The sequence below is a fragment of the Amphiura filiformis genome, chromosome 7 (assembly GCF_039555335.1).
Source record: "Amphiura filiformis chromosome 7, Afil_fr2py, whole genome shotgun sequence".
Taxonomy (NCBI): Eukaryota; Metazoa; Echinodermata; class Ophiuroidea; order Amphilepidida; family Amphiuridae; genus Amphiura; species Amphiura filiformis.
The window spans coordinates 14,326,923-14,346,761 of NC_092634.1; the positions used below are offsets into that span (position 1 = coordinate 14,326,923).

The 19,839-nt window shown below is 33.9% G+C and overlaps 1 protein-coding gene across 1 annotated transcript in view; it reads right to left on the reverse strand.

Annotated features, from left to right (window-relative positions):
- LOC140157661 (kinesin-like protein KIF1A) overlaps nt 1-19,839 on the reverse strand; it is a 204,542-nt gene that overhangs the window by 29,635 nt on the left and 155,068 nt on the right. Inside the window, exons 19-25 of the mRNA XM_072180901.1 lie at nt 6,890-6,972; nt 5,795-5,863; nt 4,697-4,875; nt 3,221-3,367; nt 2,499-2,709; nt 2,195-2,288; nt 1,026-1,212 (exon numbers count right to left, since the gene is read on the reverse strand). Of these exons, the coding sequence (XP_072037002.1) occupies nt 1,026-1,212; nt 2,195-2,288; nt 2,499-2,709; nt 3,221-3,367; nt 4,697-4,875; nt 5,795-5,863; nt 6,890-6,972 (970 nt within the window). The remainder of the gene's footprint in view (nt 1-1,025; nt 1,213-2,194; nt 2,289-2,498; nt 2,710-3,220; nt 3,368-4,696; nt 4,876-5,794; nt 5,864-6,889; nt 6,973-19,839) is intronic.

Consider the following 19,839-nt stretch of genomic DNA (forward strand, 5'->3'; position numbering starts at 1 on the left):
GGCAATACACATGATGATAAACATAATAAGAGTCAAGTTTAAAGATAAGTATAATAGAAAGTAGTTTATCCCCAATTTTACCATATTATATTATCCAAAATGTGAAAAAAAATTTCTATTTGAAATGAAATACTTGTAAGAATATATCAATCAACCAACCTGACCCAAAATTCTTGTAAGAATTTGGGATCTGGTTGGTTGATTGATATTGTTCAAAAACAAACACAACTACCATATTTGTTCCATTAACCGCGCAAGGTGCTTAACAAAATCATGTTGGGGGCACGCTTATATTTTATATTGTTTAAGCCAACAAGGCGTAAAAAAGGCCCAAAATATTCAACTATCATCACCAGTGTGTCATATGTTTCGGAACATATTCATATTTGCATGGACAGTTAATAACATGACACCAGTTTCCTTGTTGTGAAGTCACTGGGTGGGAGCTTATAGGGCCACGGGCGGTTAATGGAACAAATATGGTACTTCAGAAGGCTGACTAGAGTTCTGCCCTGTATAGAACTGCATCCCTGAATATTGCTAAATGGTTTATAGGTATCTCTTGGGTCAAAGTGGTCAGTGAATTCCTGTAAAGTATGCTGAGGCTTGTGGATTTATGTCTGTAAATAGGTTTTTTTTAAATAATAATAAGTTCTTGAATAATGAAGTATTAGAGAGTGAAGTGTTATCATTGAATTTTGAAATGGATGGATAAAAAGCTTAAGTGGAAAAATTCTGGGAGCACCTGAAAAACTATATAAAGACCTACCAAAAAGTAATTATCCCCTTTAAATGATGACCATTATTCCTAAACTGTTGATTGTATGCCACATTTGGAATATGCAGTCAAAGCAGAATTTATTTCTGTGCATTATGACACCTCATCTGTTCCAATGATCCCAATATTGATGTTGCCGAGTAACTTTTAATGAAAGTAGCCCAAGATTTGAAAGTTGCAGAAAAATCCTATTGTCTTGTATTCAGAACTATGAAAACTTGCTGAACTCCTTACACTTTTAACTTACTTGAACTGGCAAAAGATGTCTGAGTATTCTGAGGTGATCCCTGATGCTTGCAGCACCGTGACACGGAATGTGAATTGTGTTCCAATCTTGAGATGGTCCCCAGGTTCTATGTTATCGAGAGCCGATATCGATGACATACTCTCTGTGGTACTCATAGCTTCTGAATCATGTAGTTTTTCCTCCATGTCTGAAAAAAACAAACAAGTAAATTGTAAAGGATGAATAGATGGATCAAGACAATTTGAAGCAAGATATTAACTATACATTTATGAATTCAATCATGTGTCAATGTTGTTCATCACCAATTAACAGCGATGAGTCCACGTCGTCTGCATGGTTTACTTTGCCAGGGCAGCTTTAGCCCTCCACGTCATCTGTGTGGTTTACTTCATGAGGGTAGCTTTATCATGTGAGATAAACCACACAGACACACCGGCGGGAGTTGTTAATCAGTGAAACATGATTGAATCCCTTTCAACAATGAAAACAAGCTAAAGATCGTCTAATTCACATGATTCTTTCATTCGCAATGTTCGTTTGTCATTGCCACTTAACCTTACAAGAAGGTTGGTGATTTCTCTATTGATATCAGCAATAAAACTAAAGAATAAAGCAGTAATGTTTATTAGCTGCTACTTCCAACATAAGACAGTGTTTAAGCGTAAGTTCCAGGCATGACAAATTTTATGCCCTCACAAGTAATGCGTATACACTACTGGACTGTGGATTCATCACCGATTAACAATGCTTGGCTCCTGTACAAAGGTATAGGACGAGTTGTTGAAACATACATACACACAACCCTACCTGTCTCTCCCGGCAATCAAGGACCTTGTGAATTGCTATCATTACGAGGTTGTCTGAAACGATGTTTAATCAACATATTGGTGCATAGCTATATATGATACAGTAGCAGACTTATCTCTAAAATGCATATGGTATGCAATTAAAGACCTACTGCAGACCTTTGCTAAACTAGGATGGTGCTCGCATTCAGCTTTGCAAATGTTTCCTGGTCCACAAGCTGTTTGTAGGTTTCAGGGAGCCAGATGGCTCCTGGCTCCTGCTTATTTTTACCCTTGAACTATTTGAATGATTAACACAAGTTAAGACAATTGATTTTATACCCAAAGACTGGATACGGCTTTTACTATTAAAAATTTGTTTACCCATGTCCGAGTTTTCTCGATGACCTTCTACAATACGCATATCATCATCTTCGCTTCCTGCACTCTGACTAAGATTGGTAATACTTTGTTTTAACTGTAAAAGAAAAGAAAAGTACATCTTATAAATTCCACAATTCTATCTTTTATTCTATAAGTAACAAGCAAAGTATTATAAGCACAGAGCAAACAAAATATTGAAACATCTCTACAGAAAGAGAGCTAAATCATTTCACTTTTACTTCACATAATCTGCAACTCCTTGCTCAGGAGGATTATATCACTTATTTATTTCTACATCATGTACCTTTTTGTTGAAGTATTCCTCGTCGTTGAAAGTAATTTTGGCTGTTCCCGATTGCCGTATTCCGGATCCGTAATCTGGGTCTTCTTCATCTGGAGTGACATGCTGTACAGCGACACGTAGATAACCTTTGACGTCCCCTTTGTCATTCACAATAGCTACACGATGGACTAGTGGTACAGGGTGGAGAAGGTTACTCAGGTATACAAAAGATCTAAAATTGAAAATCCAAAAAATATGTTTGAAAGCATGAAAGTCACAAACTTCATATATATACACTGTCTGATTCAAAGGCAGCTATGGCAAAATTGATATATTCAAAAATATTTTTTGAGCAAAAACCCAATAAAATACATAACAAGATTGTCATACAAACTGTGTAACCAAGTATGCTAGAGATTGATGTATGATTTAGCAATAGTCTAATGGGACAGGTTGGACTCACTTTTCAACACAATTGGATCAGCTTGTATCACATATTGACTCCTAAATTGATCAACAAAATACAACAATTGTATTGTTTACCTTAATACTACTTCAATTTAGTAAAGTAGGTAATGGGGCTACTCATCCTGCACAAGAGCACAAGAACAAATAAATACAATGGGGAACGATTGCTCGCTACAAGAGGAAACTGAATATAATTAATAAGAAAGAACAGTTTACTAACTACTTCAATTTACACATCTATGTGAAAATACAGAAAGTGCATAAACTGCATATACCTTCCAACCATTCTGAACCAAGGAAATCTATCATAGAAAGGATCTCTACACGTCACACTGTTCTCAAAGCCTGCGTTGGCATCGGGTGTGGTGGGCGTGGCATCAGCGGCATTGTCATACATCTCACGCATCATTTCAAGACGTTTTCTGTGATAACCATCAAAGAAGGAAAATTTAGTGATCATACTTATATATTACATATCTGTGCATTAAAGGAAGGTGACCTGATATATTTGGGAAATCAAATTCTTTAAAACTTATGTATAACATAAAATGTCATCCCTTTCAAGCACTCATGCAAAAAGAACATGTAAATGTTTTTTGTAAATGTGACTAATTCCCAATGGAATTACCGACATTTATACAGCATGATATTGGAAGTCTACAGTGTTTTTACTAATGATAATCATCATGATCATGTAATATATTGATTTCAAGTGAAAGGCCCTTTTTTTCTCATAAACATATTGAAATTAGAAGTTCTAACTCAGTGTATTTCGAAGATATCATCAAAAACTGCCTAATTAGTCTCAAATATGGTATACCATATTTGAGACTAATCGACAGTTTTTGATGATTTCTTTCTTTGACGGATTTGGAACATCAAATTTCAATAGGTTTATGAGAAAAATATGAGCTTTCATCTGATACTAAAAATCAGCATTTTGATGAGGTAAAGTGGGGGGATGAGATTGTCAATCAGGTTACCCACCTTTAAACAAGACATTTTTATTTGAATTTTTGAAGAAACACCTAAAAGCAAAGTCTTCTATAGTCTGTATACCTTTCTCGACTCAGTAATTTAGACACTGTTTTTATTGTATCTCTAAATGTAATGATGACATAGCATAACAAATTTCTGCAAAAATTAATAGTTTTGGAGAAAATCTCAAAATTTTATTTTACTTTTCCAATTCGAGGAAGGTATACAAACTATAGCTGAATTACTAGGCAATCTTTGCAGCTTAAATGTTCAACTTCATGGCCAAAAGGCGACGAAAAAAACCCCCAAAACCTGTTCTATGGGCGCACGGACCTTTCAAGTAGGGTTGGTCGGTCGGGCTTTTTTTTTTTTGGAAATTACCAAAAAAAATCACCAAAATCTGTAAATATTTGCAAGTTGGGAAAATACAAAAAAAATTGGGTTGGTATTCATTTGTACAGGAAAAATTCTGGGTCGGTTGGGCCCGTAGAAAGGGTTTTCTTTTTTCGTCGCCTAATGGTCTATTTATAACATTCACAATGAATATACCATCGGGAACTGATTTCGTCTGCGATGCTTTATTATTGTACACAAATATTTCAGACCGATTAGGATCTGCCCCTCAATGCTTAACCTGAGGAAATAGCTTACGATGTGTCTTGGATCAATATTTAGTACACTTGTGTGAAGTCTGTTCAGATCTGGCAGATTTGGCTAAGTGCATTTTCTACTAATTAGTACATTTAATTTCCATATTTGAGTTATAAGCTTACCTTAGTTTCTCTAATGTCCAATAATGTGTGGCCCCATTCTTCTTGTCTTGTACCTCTACAGCTACTACAGTCCTAGGGAATGGTCTTTCCATGATATCTGCATTGTCATGACTTGGCAAGAGTTCTGCTGGCAGGGGGGAGTACATGGTGTCTGATAACAAGGTAAACTGGAATTCAACCTGCCAACAGAAAGGATAACTAGATGTTAGAAAATCAAAAGTCTTTTTATCATATTGTATGTTTATGAAACACTGTTTACATTCAATTGGACACTTTTATCCCCAGACATTACACCCTTTATTGGCAGTTCTTGTGCATCATTTCCCAATGCACTGCATTCTCTGCATAATATATGAAATTCTTTGTCAGTGGGAGTGGTCTAGTTCGTAGACACATAATCTGATCGCATGATTTCGGGTGCCGTCTATCAGGCCGTAGACGACCCCCCGTCATCGTGAGTGTTGGTAACGCGTAACACGCTTATAGAGGAGCACGTATGTATCGCGTTGTATGCGAGACTAGTGCGGAATACGCGCACACGCTAGCAGTACACGAAACAGAATATGTGTAGTTGTAAACAAGTTTCGTTCATTTAATAATCAGGGGAGTTTTTATGACGGTAACTTAGTTTTTGCTATAAAAAATAGTTTACAGTTAGTAATATAATATTTAACTGACTAAGAATGAGAATAAACGATAGGAATTTTTGTTTTTAATATCCTCTACCTAAGACAGATGACAGGCAGGTCCAATATTTTTATTGTTGTACTCAACATATTGGACCTGCCTGTCATCTATCACATGGTAGAGGATAGTAAAAACAAAAATTCCTATTGTTTGTTCTCTAAGTGAAGACATGACTTCACAAACAGTGGGTGTAGATTGTAAATGGAGTCAGCCATTCAGGTAACCCTATTTGAAATTCACACTCCCTGTGTAGAAGATAAGGCCATCTATATAGAGGGTGTATGGATTTCAAATGGAATGGCACAATGGTGTAACTCCAGTGTGGCCTGGTTTTGTGCACTTTGTATGCATAAATAACACATGCCTGGAATAAACACACTGAGATAAACACCTTTAAAATTATAGTCTTACCTTTTTCTTGAGTTCTACACTAATAGCATTAGCCTCTTTAAGAAAGATAGCATTACCCCAAAGATCATCCTATCGAAAAGACAAAAAATAATACATTGTAGAAATTCAAACAGACATATGTTTTTTGATACAAACAATTTCCATATGCTCTTTACATCTAACATTCATTATAGTTATTCAAATTATTCTTGAAGTAATGTAGTCAATAATCAATCACAAGATTTAAATTCCCTTAATGATTAGGGGTTCATTCATAGGATTGAGGGCATGATCGCTGTTTATGCCCATGCCGAAATCCTATGAATGAACCCCGCTCCTACATACCCAACATTCTTAGTAATTCAATACAAATGAAAATAATAAGGGTTTACAAGTTTAAATAACAATTCCATACCGTTTTCCTTCATAAATTGGAAGAAAATGAGTAGGCCTACTTGCAGGAAGCAGCTCGGCTCATGAGGTCAACGGCCGAGTCAGCGCGTGATACGCGTCATCTTTTCGCTCCGCGTGAGATGGGCGCGGTGACATGCGCGTGTACGCAACACTAGCAAATCGTTGATCACGTTAATTGAGTTCCAACGCTGCGTGACGCAGCTTGTTTATGCCCTGCGTACTGGTCATATAAACGTAATTTATGACCAGCAAAAAAGGGCCCAAATCCAATCAGAAACATCGTTATATCGTGAGTATGTATGAATAAGATTTCAGTCACATTCTGAATTAAGGTTTCAGAAACTGTCAATTTCGCGGTCTTCGTGGACGAACAAACAGTATTTAATCTGAAACTGCACTGGGTAAAATTAAGTGCTTGTTTTGGTGGACGCTTGTTTTAAAAGTCAGCCATAAAATGTGCCATACACTTTATGTACTAACATTTGCAACACACATACTTTCCAATATACCAATCACCATTTGATTGACTAATTTACCAAAAAAGTGAAAATATTGTCTTTAATTCTATGCATAAAAACCCAGCATGGCAGACTTCTCATAGCATTTTGCAAGGGAATTCTCCTATTCAAATTCTGTGTGTTCTTTCGATGAAATATTTTTACCTTTTTCTGAATTTTTTATTAATTTAATTTTCAAACTTACTCTGATTGATGTGAACCTATAGAAGCGCCATTTTCTCATCACCCATGCTGCAAGTTGATATTCACGCTGGGTCCAGGGTTGGGCTAAAATACAAACAAAATGTATGACAAATTAGTCTTATTGTCATCATCAATACTTCACTAATAATAACCATTTATGACTAAGCTAATTGATGCAAACAATTCATATTTACAATATTTACAAGTAAGGAGAATTGGTAGTGAGATCATATTTTTCCTCAGGATTCATTTAGACTAATTCAAGATAGTCATATGTAAATAGAAATATGAGAATAAGTGAATAATGACATTAGATTTCCCAGAGAGAAAACAAATGTGAAAGAATTGAAAGAATAGAGAAACAATTGAAAGTTTATAATTTTTTTCCTTTTTGCAATGGTAGAATATTTGAAGGCCGTTTTGAGCTTGTGTTATGTAGATATTAGGTTCTTTATAAATTGGTGTATAGGGTTCTGCTTGGCAACTACATTCCACAGATGTAATAAAAAATATGTCAGTTTTAACTGCAAGCAGAATAATTAGTATCATAAAAGTTACTGGACTAAATGAAAAAAGGATCATAATTTTTAAATTTGTACTCAAGAAATACAGAAATTATAGTTATCATTTCATTTCAATTGGTGTAAATCAATTAAGACTGAAATAATTCAAAACAGACTTGTGACAAAACACATGCAAATCATAACTACTTACTGGAGAAAAGAAACGAATCAAGAAGGAGCAAACAGCTCACCTTTGCCTCCTAGAACCCCTTATTTATCTCATAAATTATGTTGCCATGGAAACAATACTGGCAAGATGGATGCTCCCCCTTTTTACACGACTTATTTGTATTTTCAAATGCAACATGTTATTTTACACTTGTAAAAGCATCATATCCATGATTATACTTAATAAATGATATGCAGCAAAACTGAACAAATAAAAATACTACTACAGCCTTCTTCCCACATTTTGCTAATGCATGAAGCTTTACCCTTCTAAATTCAACAGCAATGTCGTCATTTCAAAATACAAATAAGACCTAATGATGCTCCTTCTACGTAAAAAATAAATCTAATCATGATACAAAAAAATACAAATGTCAAGAACACATCAAAATATCAAGGAGTTTGTTTTAAGAAGGCCCTATAGCTGCCCTGTAGACATCTGTCAATTTCAGCATTCTATATTGTGCACATATAAAGAATATGACACCTGGCAGCTATTACTGATAGGGCTTTCTTACACCAACACCTTGATATGAAGCACACACACATGGAGACAGATGTATGATACATATGATCAGAAGCAAGCACATTGACATGAATAAAGCATGGGTAGGGGTATCGACTTGAATTATAATGTTCATTATTTTGTTTAATTATATGACCATGATTTTTAAGAATATAAATAGTTTTTAAAACCAAATTTAGCAGTCACACACTCTACAAAATTTTCAATCTTAGAACCAATCTTATAGCAATCATATCGATCAAGAAAACCAAATTTGGTCATCACACACACTGAATAAGGTTACCTCTGGAAACAATTTGCAGTCACACACAGAAAAAAGGTTATATTGGTGCTACAGTATAGTTTGAATTAATTAGGGTGGTTAGTTTTTGAGATATACACAGAGAAAGTTAGAATAAAACTTGCTTTTGTGATACTGATATTTGAATACCAGTTACAGGGGACTATTCCAGTTGAAACCCATACACCCCCATGAAAGACATGACTTTAATCTTCCACACTTGGAGTATGAATTTCAAATATGGCTACCTGAATGGGTGACTCCATTTGAAATCTACACCCTGTGTGGGAAATTAAAGTCATGTCTTCCATAGGGGAGGATGGATTTCAACTGGAATAGTCCAATTGGGTGATGGTGAGTATATACAGAGGAGAGAAGAAGAAGTATGAGTATGTACAAAATGCATAACCCCTTCTCAAACTACTAGTGCTAGAAGCCCTGTAGGGTTCAATCTAAACTCAGAACAAACTCTCAACAATCAAAAACAAAATATGAAATACCTTGCGCGAAGCGCATAGCCACCGATGTTACAAACCCTAAAAACATAAGAAATAAAATGATTTTTATGATAAAACTATCTTTTTTTGTTTATTCTAATAGTTTGGTTTAGCCGAACAAGCAACCTGCGAAGGAAACTGGGACCTAAGAAAAATGTCAGCGGCAATTATTGTAATTATTGCAATTATATATCAGACTAGCAAACTAACAGATGCCGAGGCCATTAAATATATCTTTTATGTATGCTGAAAATGTAGCATCAAGAAAAGATAATCAGAATTGTTTTCAGATCTGTAAATTTCTATTGTCCCAGTTCCTTAACTGGATGCTTGCACGGTTTAACCTCAAACTACAGTTGGATACTTTCTAATCTGTCTAACTGATGTCGCAAAAAGGAAACTTGCAAACACTCGAAATGTTGCATGACAATAATTGATATGTACAAATTAATATAGTTTGAAATTTTATGAACTTTTGTAAAAAGTACAATGACAAGCTTAAAAATTGTTTTTGACATACACAAAACTGAAGAGCATAGAGATTCATAGACATGATTAATCAACAAGATAGTATTAGCTTTGGGTGCTTGTTTGTTAAGCATCAGCTGATTAAGATCATATGGAGAATGTTACTTGATCAAAGTGGTTCAGATTCTTTGAACACTAACATTAAGAAATAATGGACAATTGATAAAACTCAAATTCAGGAAGAAATACAACACTCAAAACAAAAGGTACGTATATTGTTTTGGTCTAAAGCAGATAGTTTTCCTGAATGCCTGCATTTTAAATAATTTGACCATTTTGAAAATGTCGAAAACCATAGTGATCAATGCATACATTGTTACTGCTCGTTTCAATATATGCGTAGTGATGATCTGCACATCAACGCTTGATTTCTTTGCAAATTATTCTGGGAAATACCAGAGAGATGCTTTAAAGCTCCAATTTTTTGTCTCCATACAACCTTAAAAGTGACCCTTTGCACATTAGTTAGCTTTCCCAATCACCATTAATTCACCATTTTAGTAAATTCTGAAAACCTTTGCAATCGTACCCCTGAAGACGCACCATCAGTGCACACATCTATACTGCACAATTCAACAATGTTCAAACGGGTACAAAGATGTGGGCACCAAAGAATTGTGCACTAAAGATGTGCACATCAACGTTACGTCATCAGGATCCAATCACAAAGGCTCTTGGGATTGACCAAAAAGGCAGATTGCAGATAGAGCATTAGGTGTTAGTACGCAGACTGGGCTACATGGTTAAATACATGATTTGCAACAAATATGGATTCAAAATGGCATCCATGATTGCAGTAATTTCAGCTGAATTAATGATATAACAAGTGACAAAGCTAGATTTATTGGTAATAAATGAATAAAGTTAATGTTGAATTTCAACAGCTACAAATCCAATGACCCACATAAGGAGCATGTTAAAAGAGAATAATCCATCATTGAAAATTGTTTCCATGGCAACACAAATATTTGATATGTTTAAGGGCATCGGCGGCGGCATGACGATCTGTCCAATCTGCAAACATCTGTGAAGAGGTTTCCACCTTAATTCAGTCCCAGTGTTTCTTCACATCCAATACACACAACTGCTGCAATATCACAAGTTTCCATCACTGGTCGACATCCATTGGCAACAAAATATAATCCATGTATGCACTGTATACCAAATGGCTCTGAATGCACAATGTCCGCAGGAATCACATGATCCTTGATTGTTTGGTTTCTCTCCTGCTTATGTTAATTTCAAATCATCCACCAGAAATAACAAATAACAATTTTAAATTTGTGTATCTTTGCTTGTAACATTATTTGCTGTATCTATAGTTTTCAGCACAGTACTTCAGCGGTCTGCCAATTTGGTGCAGTTTATGGCATATGGAAGTGGGGTTCTGATTGGCTAATTGAATCACATGCCATCATCATCACATTGGCACCTTATTCGCTAGTCAAACTGCATAGCAATGTGTGACCTAGTTATTTTTACGCGATAATCAGACAGAGCAGTGGACACTGCTGAAGTAATTTACTGAATAGTATAATAGAACAAAAGTCTATCTTGTAAGCCTAGAAAATCCAAATTATTAATGTTGCATATCAACGGATAGTCAATGCTTCTTCCATAGGTACAAAGGCAATGTATAGCTAATCTGGTTAAGATCAGAGTTTGGTGATGTAGCTTTGAAAATCTTGTACTGGTATGAGGGCTTACAGTGGGCTAAATGAGTAACACAAGACTGATGGGCAGAGCCTACAGAGGAAGTAGGCAAATGGTGAATGTGTGTTTTTAATTTGTTTCTTGGTTCACTGAAGTTGATTTCAAACAAACTAACATGACTTTAGAATAATGATATCATCCCAAGGCTTTATAACTAGGGTTAGAATTAGGGTGCAGGTTAGGATTAGTTAAGGAATAAGGTACGGATTACAAGATTTAAGGGGCAAAGATTTGGGTTCAAATTAGGGTTGGGCTAATCCAGTTGAAATCCATACACCCTGTATTGAAGACATATTCTTAATCTTCCACACAGGGAGTGTGGATTTCAAGTAGAGTCACCTATTCAGATAACCCCATTTGAAAATCGCACTCCCTGTGTGGATGATTAAGGTAACATCTTCAACAAGTGGTGTATGGATTTCATCTGGAATAGCCCTTTATGAGGATGATATCCGTTATTATATAAAGTTTGTTCCATCAACCTGTCATGAAAATACCAATTTATCAACAAATGAGTCTTTTTTCACCCAAAACTGCATCTTGTGTACCTCATTATACCCAGTAGCTTGATTAAACCAGGATTATCAACTTATGTGATGAAACTGGGACATGGACTGTAAATAAACTGAGTTTTAACCAACTTTTATGTTTTACATTGAAATTTCTTCTCTGATACATGGCTGTATTAAACTATTATGCAGTTGTTGTAATTTTCAAATGTTATTTGTCTGATCAGTTTTCCTTGTGCACCTCCCCCCATAGGGAGATTTGGCACATTACAAAATGCCATCATTATTATTACTAGCATCACATCCTTAGCTACCTTCCGGCCCTTCACTTCATACAATTCCTTAGACAAGCTAATAACTCAAACTTGAGGCTTGGGTGAGTAGAAAAACATATCAAGCAATGTTTTATTGCTGAATATTTTGTACAGCTCTGCAAATATACAATCATCATATAATGTAGAAATGACTATAAAGTAAAAAAGATATAAAATGTGAAATCACTGCTACACAAGTACTGCCATAATAAACTGTAAAATGTTTTCTGATGATGACATTATTTTTCTTGATACTGCGCAAAATCATGTAACTCTGCTGGTTCGACACTGATGTAGGTATACAAACGCAGCAAATACAAAATGGTGTTGCAATATTTACAAAAAGGTTGCCAGAAAATGTTTAAATGTTGAGTTATCTATTTAAATCATATTTAAAAGTTGACACAAAATATTGCAACACAATGTTTGCTCATATGTCATGACATCATGATGCAAGCTCTGTTCCATTTACCATAACTTTGCTTTTAACAAATCATTAAAACAAAGAAATCCAAAATTTCACAGAACAAAAAATGAGTTACTAATGTAAAAAGTGTTTTTTTTTTTTTCAGATTTTAGAAGATTTTTTTTCTGAAGAAATTAGATACTATCCCCGGGATACTATCATGAGGTGCTGTTCTTTTTGAAGCAGAGCTATATGACTTTGCCCTGCATTTACATCAGACTATGTATGGCATCTTCAACTCCAGAAAACTTTGTTGTTTCTAAAATCAGACAAAACCTAAGAATCAATTGACAATATTACATAATCAACGCAACTCCAAATACAGCTAGATTATGTTATTTTATGCAATCATAATCAGCTGCTAATTATAAGGAAAACAAGAAATAAATTTGAGTTATTTACTTCCTTTTCATTTTTATACTATACTGCGACAGATTTCAATTTTCCATAAATATAACTTTAAGAAGCTGAAATATGTTTAAAGGAAAATAACTATTTGCAATTTTGGAAATAAATTGTTTGCATAATATTAAAAAAATTGGACTTGTCAAACTATATTGTGACTTGTTCAAAAACGTTTGTTTACTGACAGTTGGACCAAAATAAGAAGAAAAATATTGTGTTCCAAGTCGATTCCTGACAATAAACTATCCATCTCCACAGCAAGTCTCCTGTATGGGTCACATATAATAGGCCTTGTACACATTCTTTTACAATATTCCTCTAAGAAATTTGGTGAACAAGTTTCTTTTGTGAGCAACTGGGAAGAAACACACTAGATTGAACAGCTAGTTTACATGCTTGACAGGGTGCTATGCAATAATTATATGTAAGAAGGAGTGTCCATCTTCTTGGCCTAAATATGTGGAACCCACATCTCAAATCTGAAATAGTTCAAATGTTTGCATGATTGTACATTTCTGTATAATCTTCTATTTTGTTTTGTTTTTAAAGTGCAATTTTAAAATGGTGCAATAAATTTGTTTCCATCCCTCTCAACTTGCCAAAGATTGTTTTCCGTAACTCACTCACGGAGGAACACATAAATATTGTAATTCCCCTGACTAGCCTGCCACTTGTACAGGTGAGTTCCATATAGACACTAAGGGTTGGGTCCTGCATAGATAGTGTAAAGGAACATATACACACAGAGTAGCTTGGAATAAGGTACCACATAAAGGAGGAGTTTTGCTGTGTTCTTATATTTCAAGCATATGTTGTTGGTAGGCCTACACCTTGGTACTTCCTGATTATGATTTTGTTGTTTTTACTGATTGTTTTGTTGTTTTTTACTGATTGTAAATTTCACATCAATTCAGCTTTTAGCTGCTACCGTGTCTTTTAATAAATCATGAATGAATGAATGAATGAATGAATGAAACATCATGAAAAAAATATTATAAGATATATGTAATTAAAAATACATGTGTTTCGTTATACATCAAAATTTTCTACAACAGTTTCAGTATATGAACACTTAGTAACGTCAAAATAGGAAATATCTATATTTAACATATATACAGCAAAGAGGAAACAAAGCATAATTTTTATAACAGGATCAGAACAAATTCTAAGGCTTCAAAAGCAATACTGAAAAATATAGGCATTTACTCTACTCAAATACCTTGTAACCTACAGGCACATATATACTATTTTTGCTACACAATTTTCTTGCTATAATAAATTTCATGAGGTCACTGGTTTTTATGTTGGTGGCTTAAATTGAGGAAGTATTTATTTAACTAAAATGTTTATAAAACCTTCAAAAATTCAAAAAATCAGTGTGTTGCTTGATATTAATCTTCCATAAAGGTCATAACTGGGAATGCAACCAAATAAGGAGTCATTTCGGTTTTTAAAATTCACATTTTTTGTGTTTGCATGGAAACAATATAGTTCTGTATTTTCTGGAATCTGGAATTATGGGCAGTATTATACTCTGATCTTATTGAACCATGTGCAGCTTAAGTAATGATATCTATATGCAATAGATAGCATATAGATGTCATTCAGGGTTGTAGCCACGGTGGTCGACACTGGTCGGCAGTAACCAGTATACTCAGCCTGACCAACCGACACTCAAGGGAATTATAGGTCTTGCTAACCAGCACTAAAATGACAAATTGTCCTCAAAACAGCTGTCAAATGCCATTACTGTCAAGTAATTGCCATTCTGATACAATTTTCTCTTAATTTTAACCGACACTAAAATTTGGCTAGCTTCAACCCTGATGCCATTATTATGGCTGTCTACTGTAGATAGCACATCAATTATTTAAATTTTATGTACTGTTGTTTCAGGAAAAAAATACTTAATTTTACTTATAATCGAAACATCCTTCAAATAGTACTATATACATAAAACATGGTGTTATAGAGCTCATAGACCAGACTATCATTGCACTTGTTTCTGAATGCAAACTATTTGTGACCCAACCATGCCATGTTAGCTACCAGGTATCACTTAAAAGGACTGTGTGAGATGTCACAAAAGATCAAATGAGAAAATTGCCTTATTTTGACAGAGAGCCTCCCGAGCAGCAGTATTTATATTTAAAACAATATTGAAAATAAGTGCCATATTGTAAGTGCTGTGTTAAGCTTAGCTGCTATATTGGAATTAGTGTTGGGAATCAAATTTCAGTAATTCAGACATTAATTAAAGGGCATGACCCTATTGATGGCCTTATCCCCATTTTTCTTCATAAAAGATTTTGGTATCATAATAAATCCCATATTTTTCTCATCAGCCCAGTCAAATTGAATGCCCGAGTCTGTTTCATGCAAATGGTGTGAACAAAACCGTGGTGAAAATTGTGGTAACCGCAACCGGAAGTATGTACTACCCTATGGGGGCAATGTTATATATATTTTTGCTTTTCATATCAAAACTGCTGGAGTAATGCAACTCAAAAATTGGAAACATATCATTTTAATTGTAGGCCTTAATGTAAGAGGCAAATTAGACCATACCGCTTTAACTAATCAAGATTTGTTTACATGAAGGACAAAATGTATTAAAAAATTGAGGGCATCTCACACAGCCCCTTTAATACTCTGCATGCTAGCCATTGACTTCAACATAAAAAGTTTAAGTTTTGAGATGAGATAACATAAAACCCAATGACCTGCAAGTTGAACTTCCTACATAAATAAAAATTTTGTTATGGTGTAATTCAATAATGATATGCTACAGATAAATCTATTATAAGCCATATACAATTAACACTAGTATAAATCTGATAAATAATTTGGTAAAGGCACAAGTTGTTAAGGGCTTATAGGTTTGTAGAAATACAATTTGCTTTGCTTTGGTTAGCTTTAGGGTTTTACTTGGTGCAATTTATTATAACTTTTCTTTTGATGTGTACTTGAACTGTTTATTTCTGGAAATACCTCTTTTTATACACATTATTTACTCAATTATGTTGCCGTTAAATATGAAATGTTTTTAGAAAATAGAATGTAATTAGTACTTAATGCTCTGCGTGCTAGCCATAGGCTTCAACATAAAAAATCCAAGATTTGAGATATTTTCTGAAAATATCAAGAGCTATCTTAAGAACCACTGAACCAATTACTAGGCTTGTTTTGTCTCATTTTAATGCATTTTTCATGCCAATTCCAAATATGGTCATGAAAATTTACAATTCTGAAATTTTTTAATTTACATTTTTTTAAAACTTGTCGTCTGCATTCGACACCCGCGTGGAGAGAGTTAACATCTGAATGTCTAACATCTTTGATCTTTGGAACAGGAGGATTTCTGGATTTCTAGGAAATTGATTTTGGTTAAGAACTTCTGATAAAATTGGTACATTTTCTGCTTTTTGCTTTTAAAAATTTCAATAGTGAAAATCATTTTAAAAATAACCGTAAACATTTCAGCACACAAAAACAATGGAAATCATTGAAACCATAATTAAATGTAATTGCTTAATTGGTACTTGTTCTTCATCCCTGCTTGTATAATTTGAAAAATATACACACAGAGTTCAGAGGCAAAATGTGATATATGCCATTTTCACTTTTTGTGTTAAAACCACCAACACCTGCCACTGAATGATAGCTTTAAATTGACACCCTACTTTAAAAATACAATGTATATTGATGCATCTATGATCAAAAAACAGCACATATTTTCTTATTATGTGCTTTACATTTGATGAGTTATATATTAGCCTATATATCTCAAATCAAGAAATATGGATATAATAGCACTTTTTGCCTCTGAACTTTTCACATGATAATGAAGCACCAATATCAACATAATTATATAAATATAATAACTAAACTGGCCTATTTTATATAGGTCAGTCTATCTGGATAATGTCATATGCAATTCAATTTCATCTGCTTATTTTACCACCAAGTTTGGATTATGGAATTAAGATTTAGGGTGGATTATGAGGTTAGGGTTATGGTTTAGGGTTACAGTCAGGGTTTAGAGTTAAGGTTAGGTATAGAATATAGGGTTGGGTTAGGATTATGATAAGAAATTAGCAGATGAAATGAAATTCAACACAACATGTACTGATCAGCACAAAATTAGCCTCATACAAAGATTTTTATTAACAAATTATGCAATTAAAGGGGCATTTTGTGATCCACAGCCTCATCCCCCCCACTTTTCTCATAAAAGATTTTTTAATCATAAAAGATTTTTATACAACAGGAAAGTTCTGACTACATAATGTTTATGTACAAAACATTTCTTGCAGATTCATTCTCTTGGCAAAAATATCTTCAAATTTGTATTTACGTTCTGGTTAACAGAACAAAATTACAACACAGTGGAGTAGTTTAATACACATAATCGTGCATAACTCGCAAATGCAAAATCAGAATCAACTGACATTTTGGGAATAAGCTTTTTTCATGGATATCTACTGAAAAGTATCATAAAAAGAGGATGCTAAAATCACAAAATAATCCTTTAACTGAATAAACTTGTAGACATCTCTAAAGGATACTCTTTGAACAATGTTAATTTCTAAAACAGGTTGAAAATGTATAAAAACAAAATAGTATGATTGTTAGTCATTTATATAACCTTGATACATTTTATTTAATTTTGCCAAAGCTTGATTGCAATGGAGCAGGTGGCAATCTTACATTACTGTATCTGTAATTATACTAAGGCACAAAGAGCACAAATAGGTAAAAATGCAGAAAATATTTCAACTCAAAATATGAAATCGTCAGCACACACTACTCACAAGCATACTTTCTGTACACATCGGTTTAAGGGGTACTACACCCTGCCCAATTTTGTGCCTATTTTGCATTTTTCTCAAAATTATAGCGCATTGGGGACAAGTAAGATATGTATATTATAGGGGCAAGGACTACAACTACTGCACTGGCAATTTTATTTCAGCACAGACAACAGTTGTGGAGTTACAGTCAAAAATGAGGGAAACCCACTATTTGATTAATAAATCAATAACTACTTGCTTTGAGTTGCTGAATTTTCAGTACAGTAGTTGTAGTCCTTGCCCTATAATATACATATCTTACTTGTCACCAATGTGCTATAATTTTTGAGAAAAATGCAAAAATAGGCAAAAAATTGGCCAGGGGTGTAGTACCCCCTTAAGTATTGAAGGGTTAAATACATTACCAGCACCATAATTAAATGGTACATACTCATTATCCACTATTACTTTATAATGACAAAATTAAACCGCTGTCAACAACTACACAGACTTGATTCTAGGAATATAGGTCAGTCACTTACGTCACAAGGCAAATGACACTTGAATAAATGTGACATTTGGTTTTTCTGGCAATTTATAAATGAGACAAGTCTTGTGTTTCAAGCAATGTTTCTTTGTAGACAAGACAAGCTATATAGTGTCAGGTGAAATTTATACAAATGGAATGCTATCTAGGACTTCTGTTTTTTCACAGACAAGTCAAACTACATGCAGACCCATAACCAGGATTTTTTGGGGGGGCGGCGGGGCTGATTTTGAAAAAGTGGACTTGAGAGGGGGGGCAGATTTTGTAAAAGTGGATTTTTTTTTCAAAATATGGACCTTCTTTGATCACAAAGGGCTTAAAAATCTCTATTTTTTTCAAAAAGGGGATTATTTTTTTGCCATTTGGCAATTTTTTTGGGGGGGTCTGCCCCTTGGTTATGGGCCTGACTACATGGTAAAATTTTGCAAATAGAAATAAAGATTCAAATCTGTTCTGACTTCTGACATATTTTTGTTTCATCATCATCACAGATAAACACATGTGTAAAAAATTTAAAAGTGGGAATATATAAATTGATTCTGAATACTAAGGGCTCATATTGAAATATCCTAACACGTTTTCACACAGAAAGAAGGCAAGATTCCCCTCGCTAAGCAGTATCAGTGATACACTCTGCCCAGGATTTTAACAAAAGAAGGCTAGCACAGGAAAGCTGCAGGATGGCGCACGCCTTCCTGTGTAAGGGAATTTCAATATGAGCCCTAAATTATCTTGGTATGTGATTTTTATACGGTCATCAATGCATTGTAATTACAAAGCCCTTATTATCCATTTATAAACAATTTGTTTACTGAACAGCAAAGAGGCTCAACAAAAGATTTTGCCATCAAATATGAACTATTTCTTATCCAAAAATAAGCAAACATACTTAAAATAAACCTTGCTTTTGGATTCACATAATCACAAAATTTAAAATCTTAGAACATAAAAATGTGACATATTTGTAGAAATGACTAACAAATCTTTATTTATTTTTGCATATCACATAGGGCTGGATTTTGCATATAAATGTCATGCTGATTTTCATTGAAATCTGCAGTTCATGCTTCCATGCATACATCCACACATCACTATATAATATGCATGCATCAAACAATGAAAAGTAGCCAACAAAAAAATAATAAAAAACATTATTACAACATCACTTTTCTCATTCACTGAGTAACATACAGGTCATAAATCGATCTCTTCAAAAAGAGGACACTTATCACAAAATATTTGTTATATCAATTTTACACTCATCACATTTCACAATAATTTCTTTGGTATTAAGTCACTATTTCAACTGTACTGGTGTTAAATTTTTACATACAATTTGAAATCCACTTGTTTAAATTACATTTTATTTTTATAAAATGGCTTCAACACACCCTAAATTACATTTTATTTTTATAAAATCGACTCAGCACACCCTATAAAATAAAATATTAAGTAATGCTGTTGCTGTATTATGAATCAGAAGAAACACATGTCATCATTGATTTAGGGACAAGTCACTAAGTATTATTTTTTACACCTAATATTTACTCTTCAACAAATCCTTACATATGATATGTATTATGATAACTGTACCTAAAAAATAAAAACAAAAGAACTCAAGAGAAAAAAAATCAATTTTATC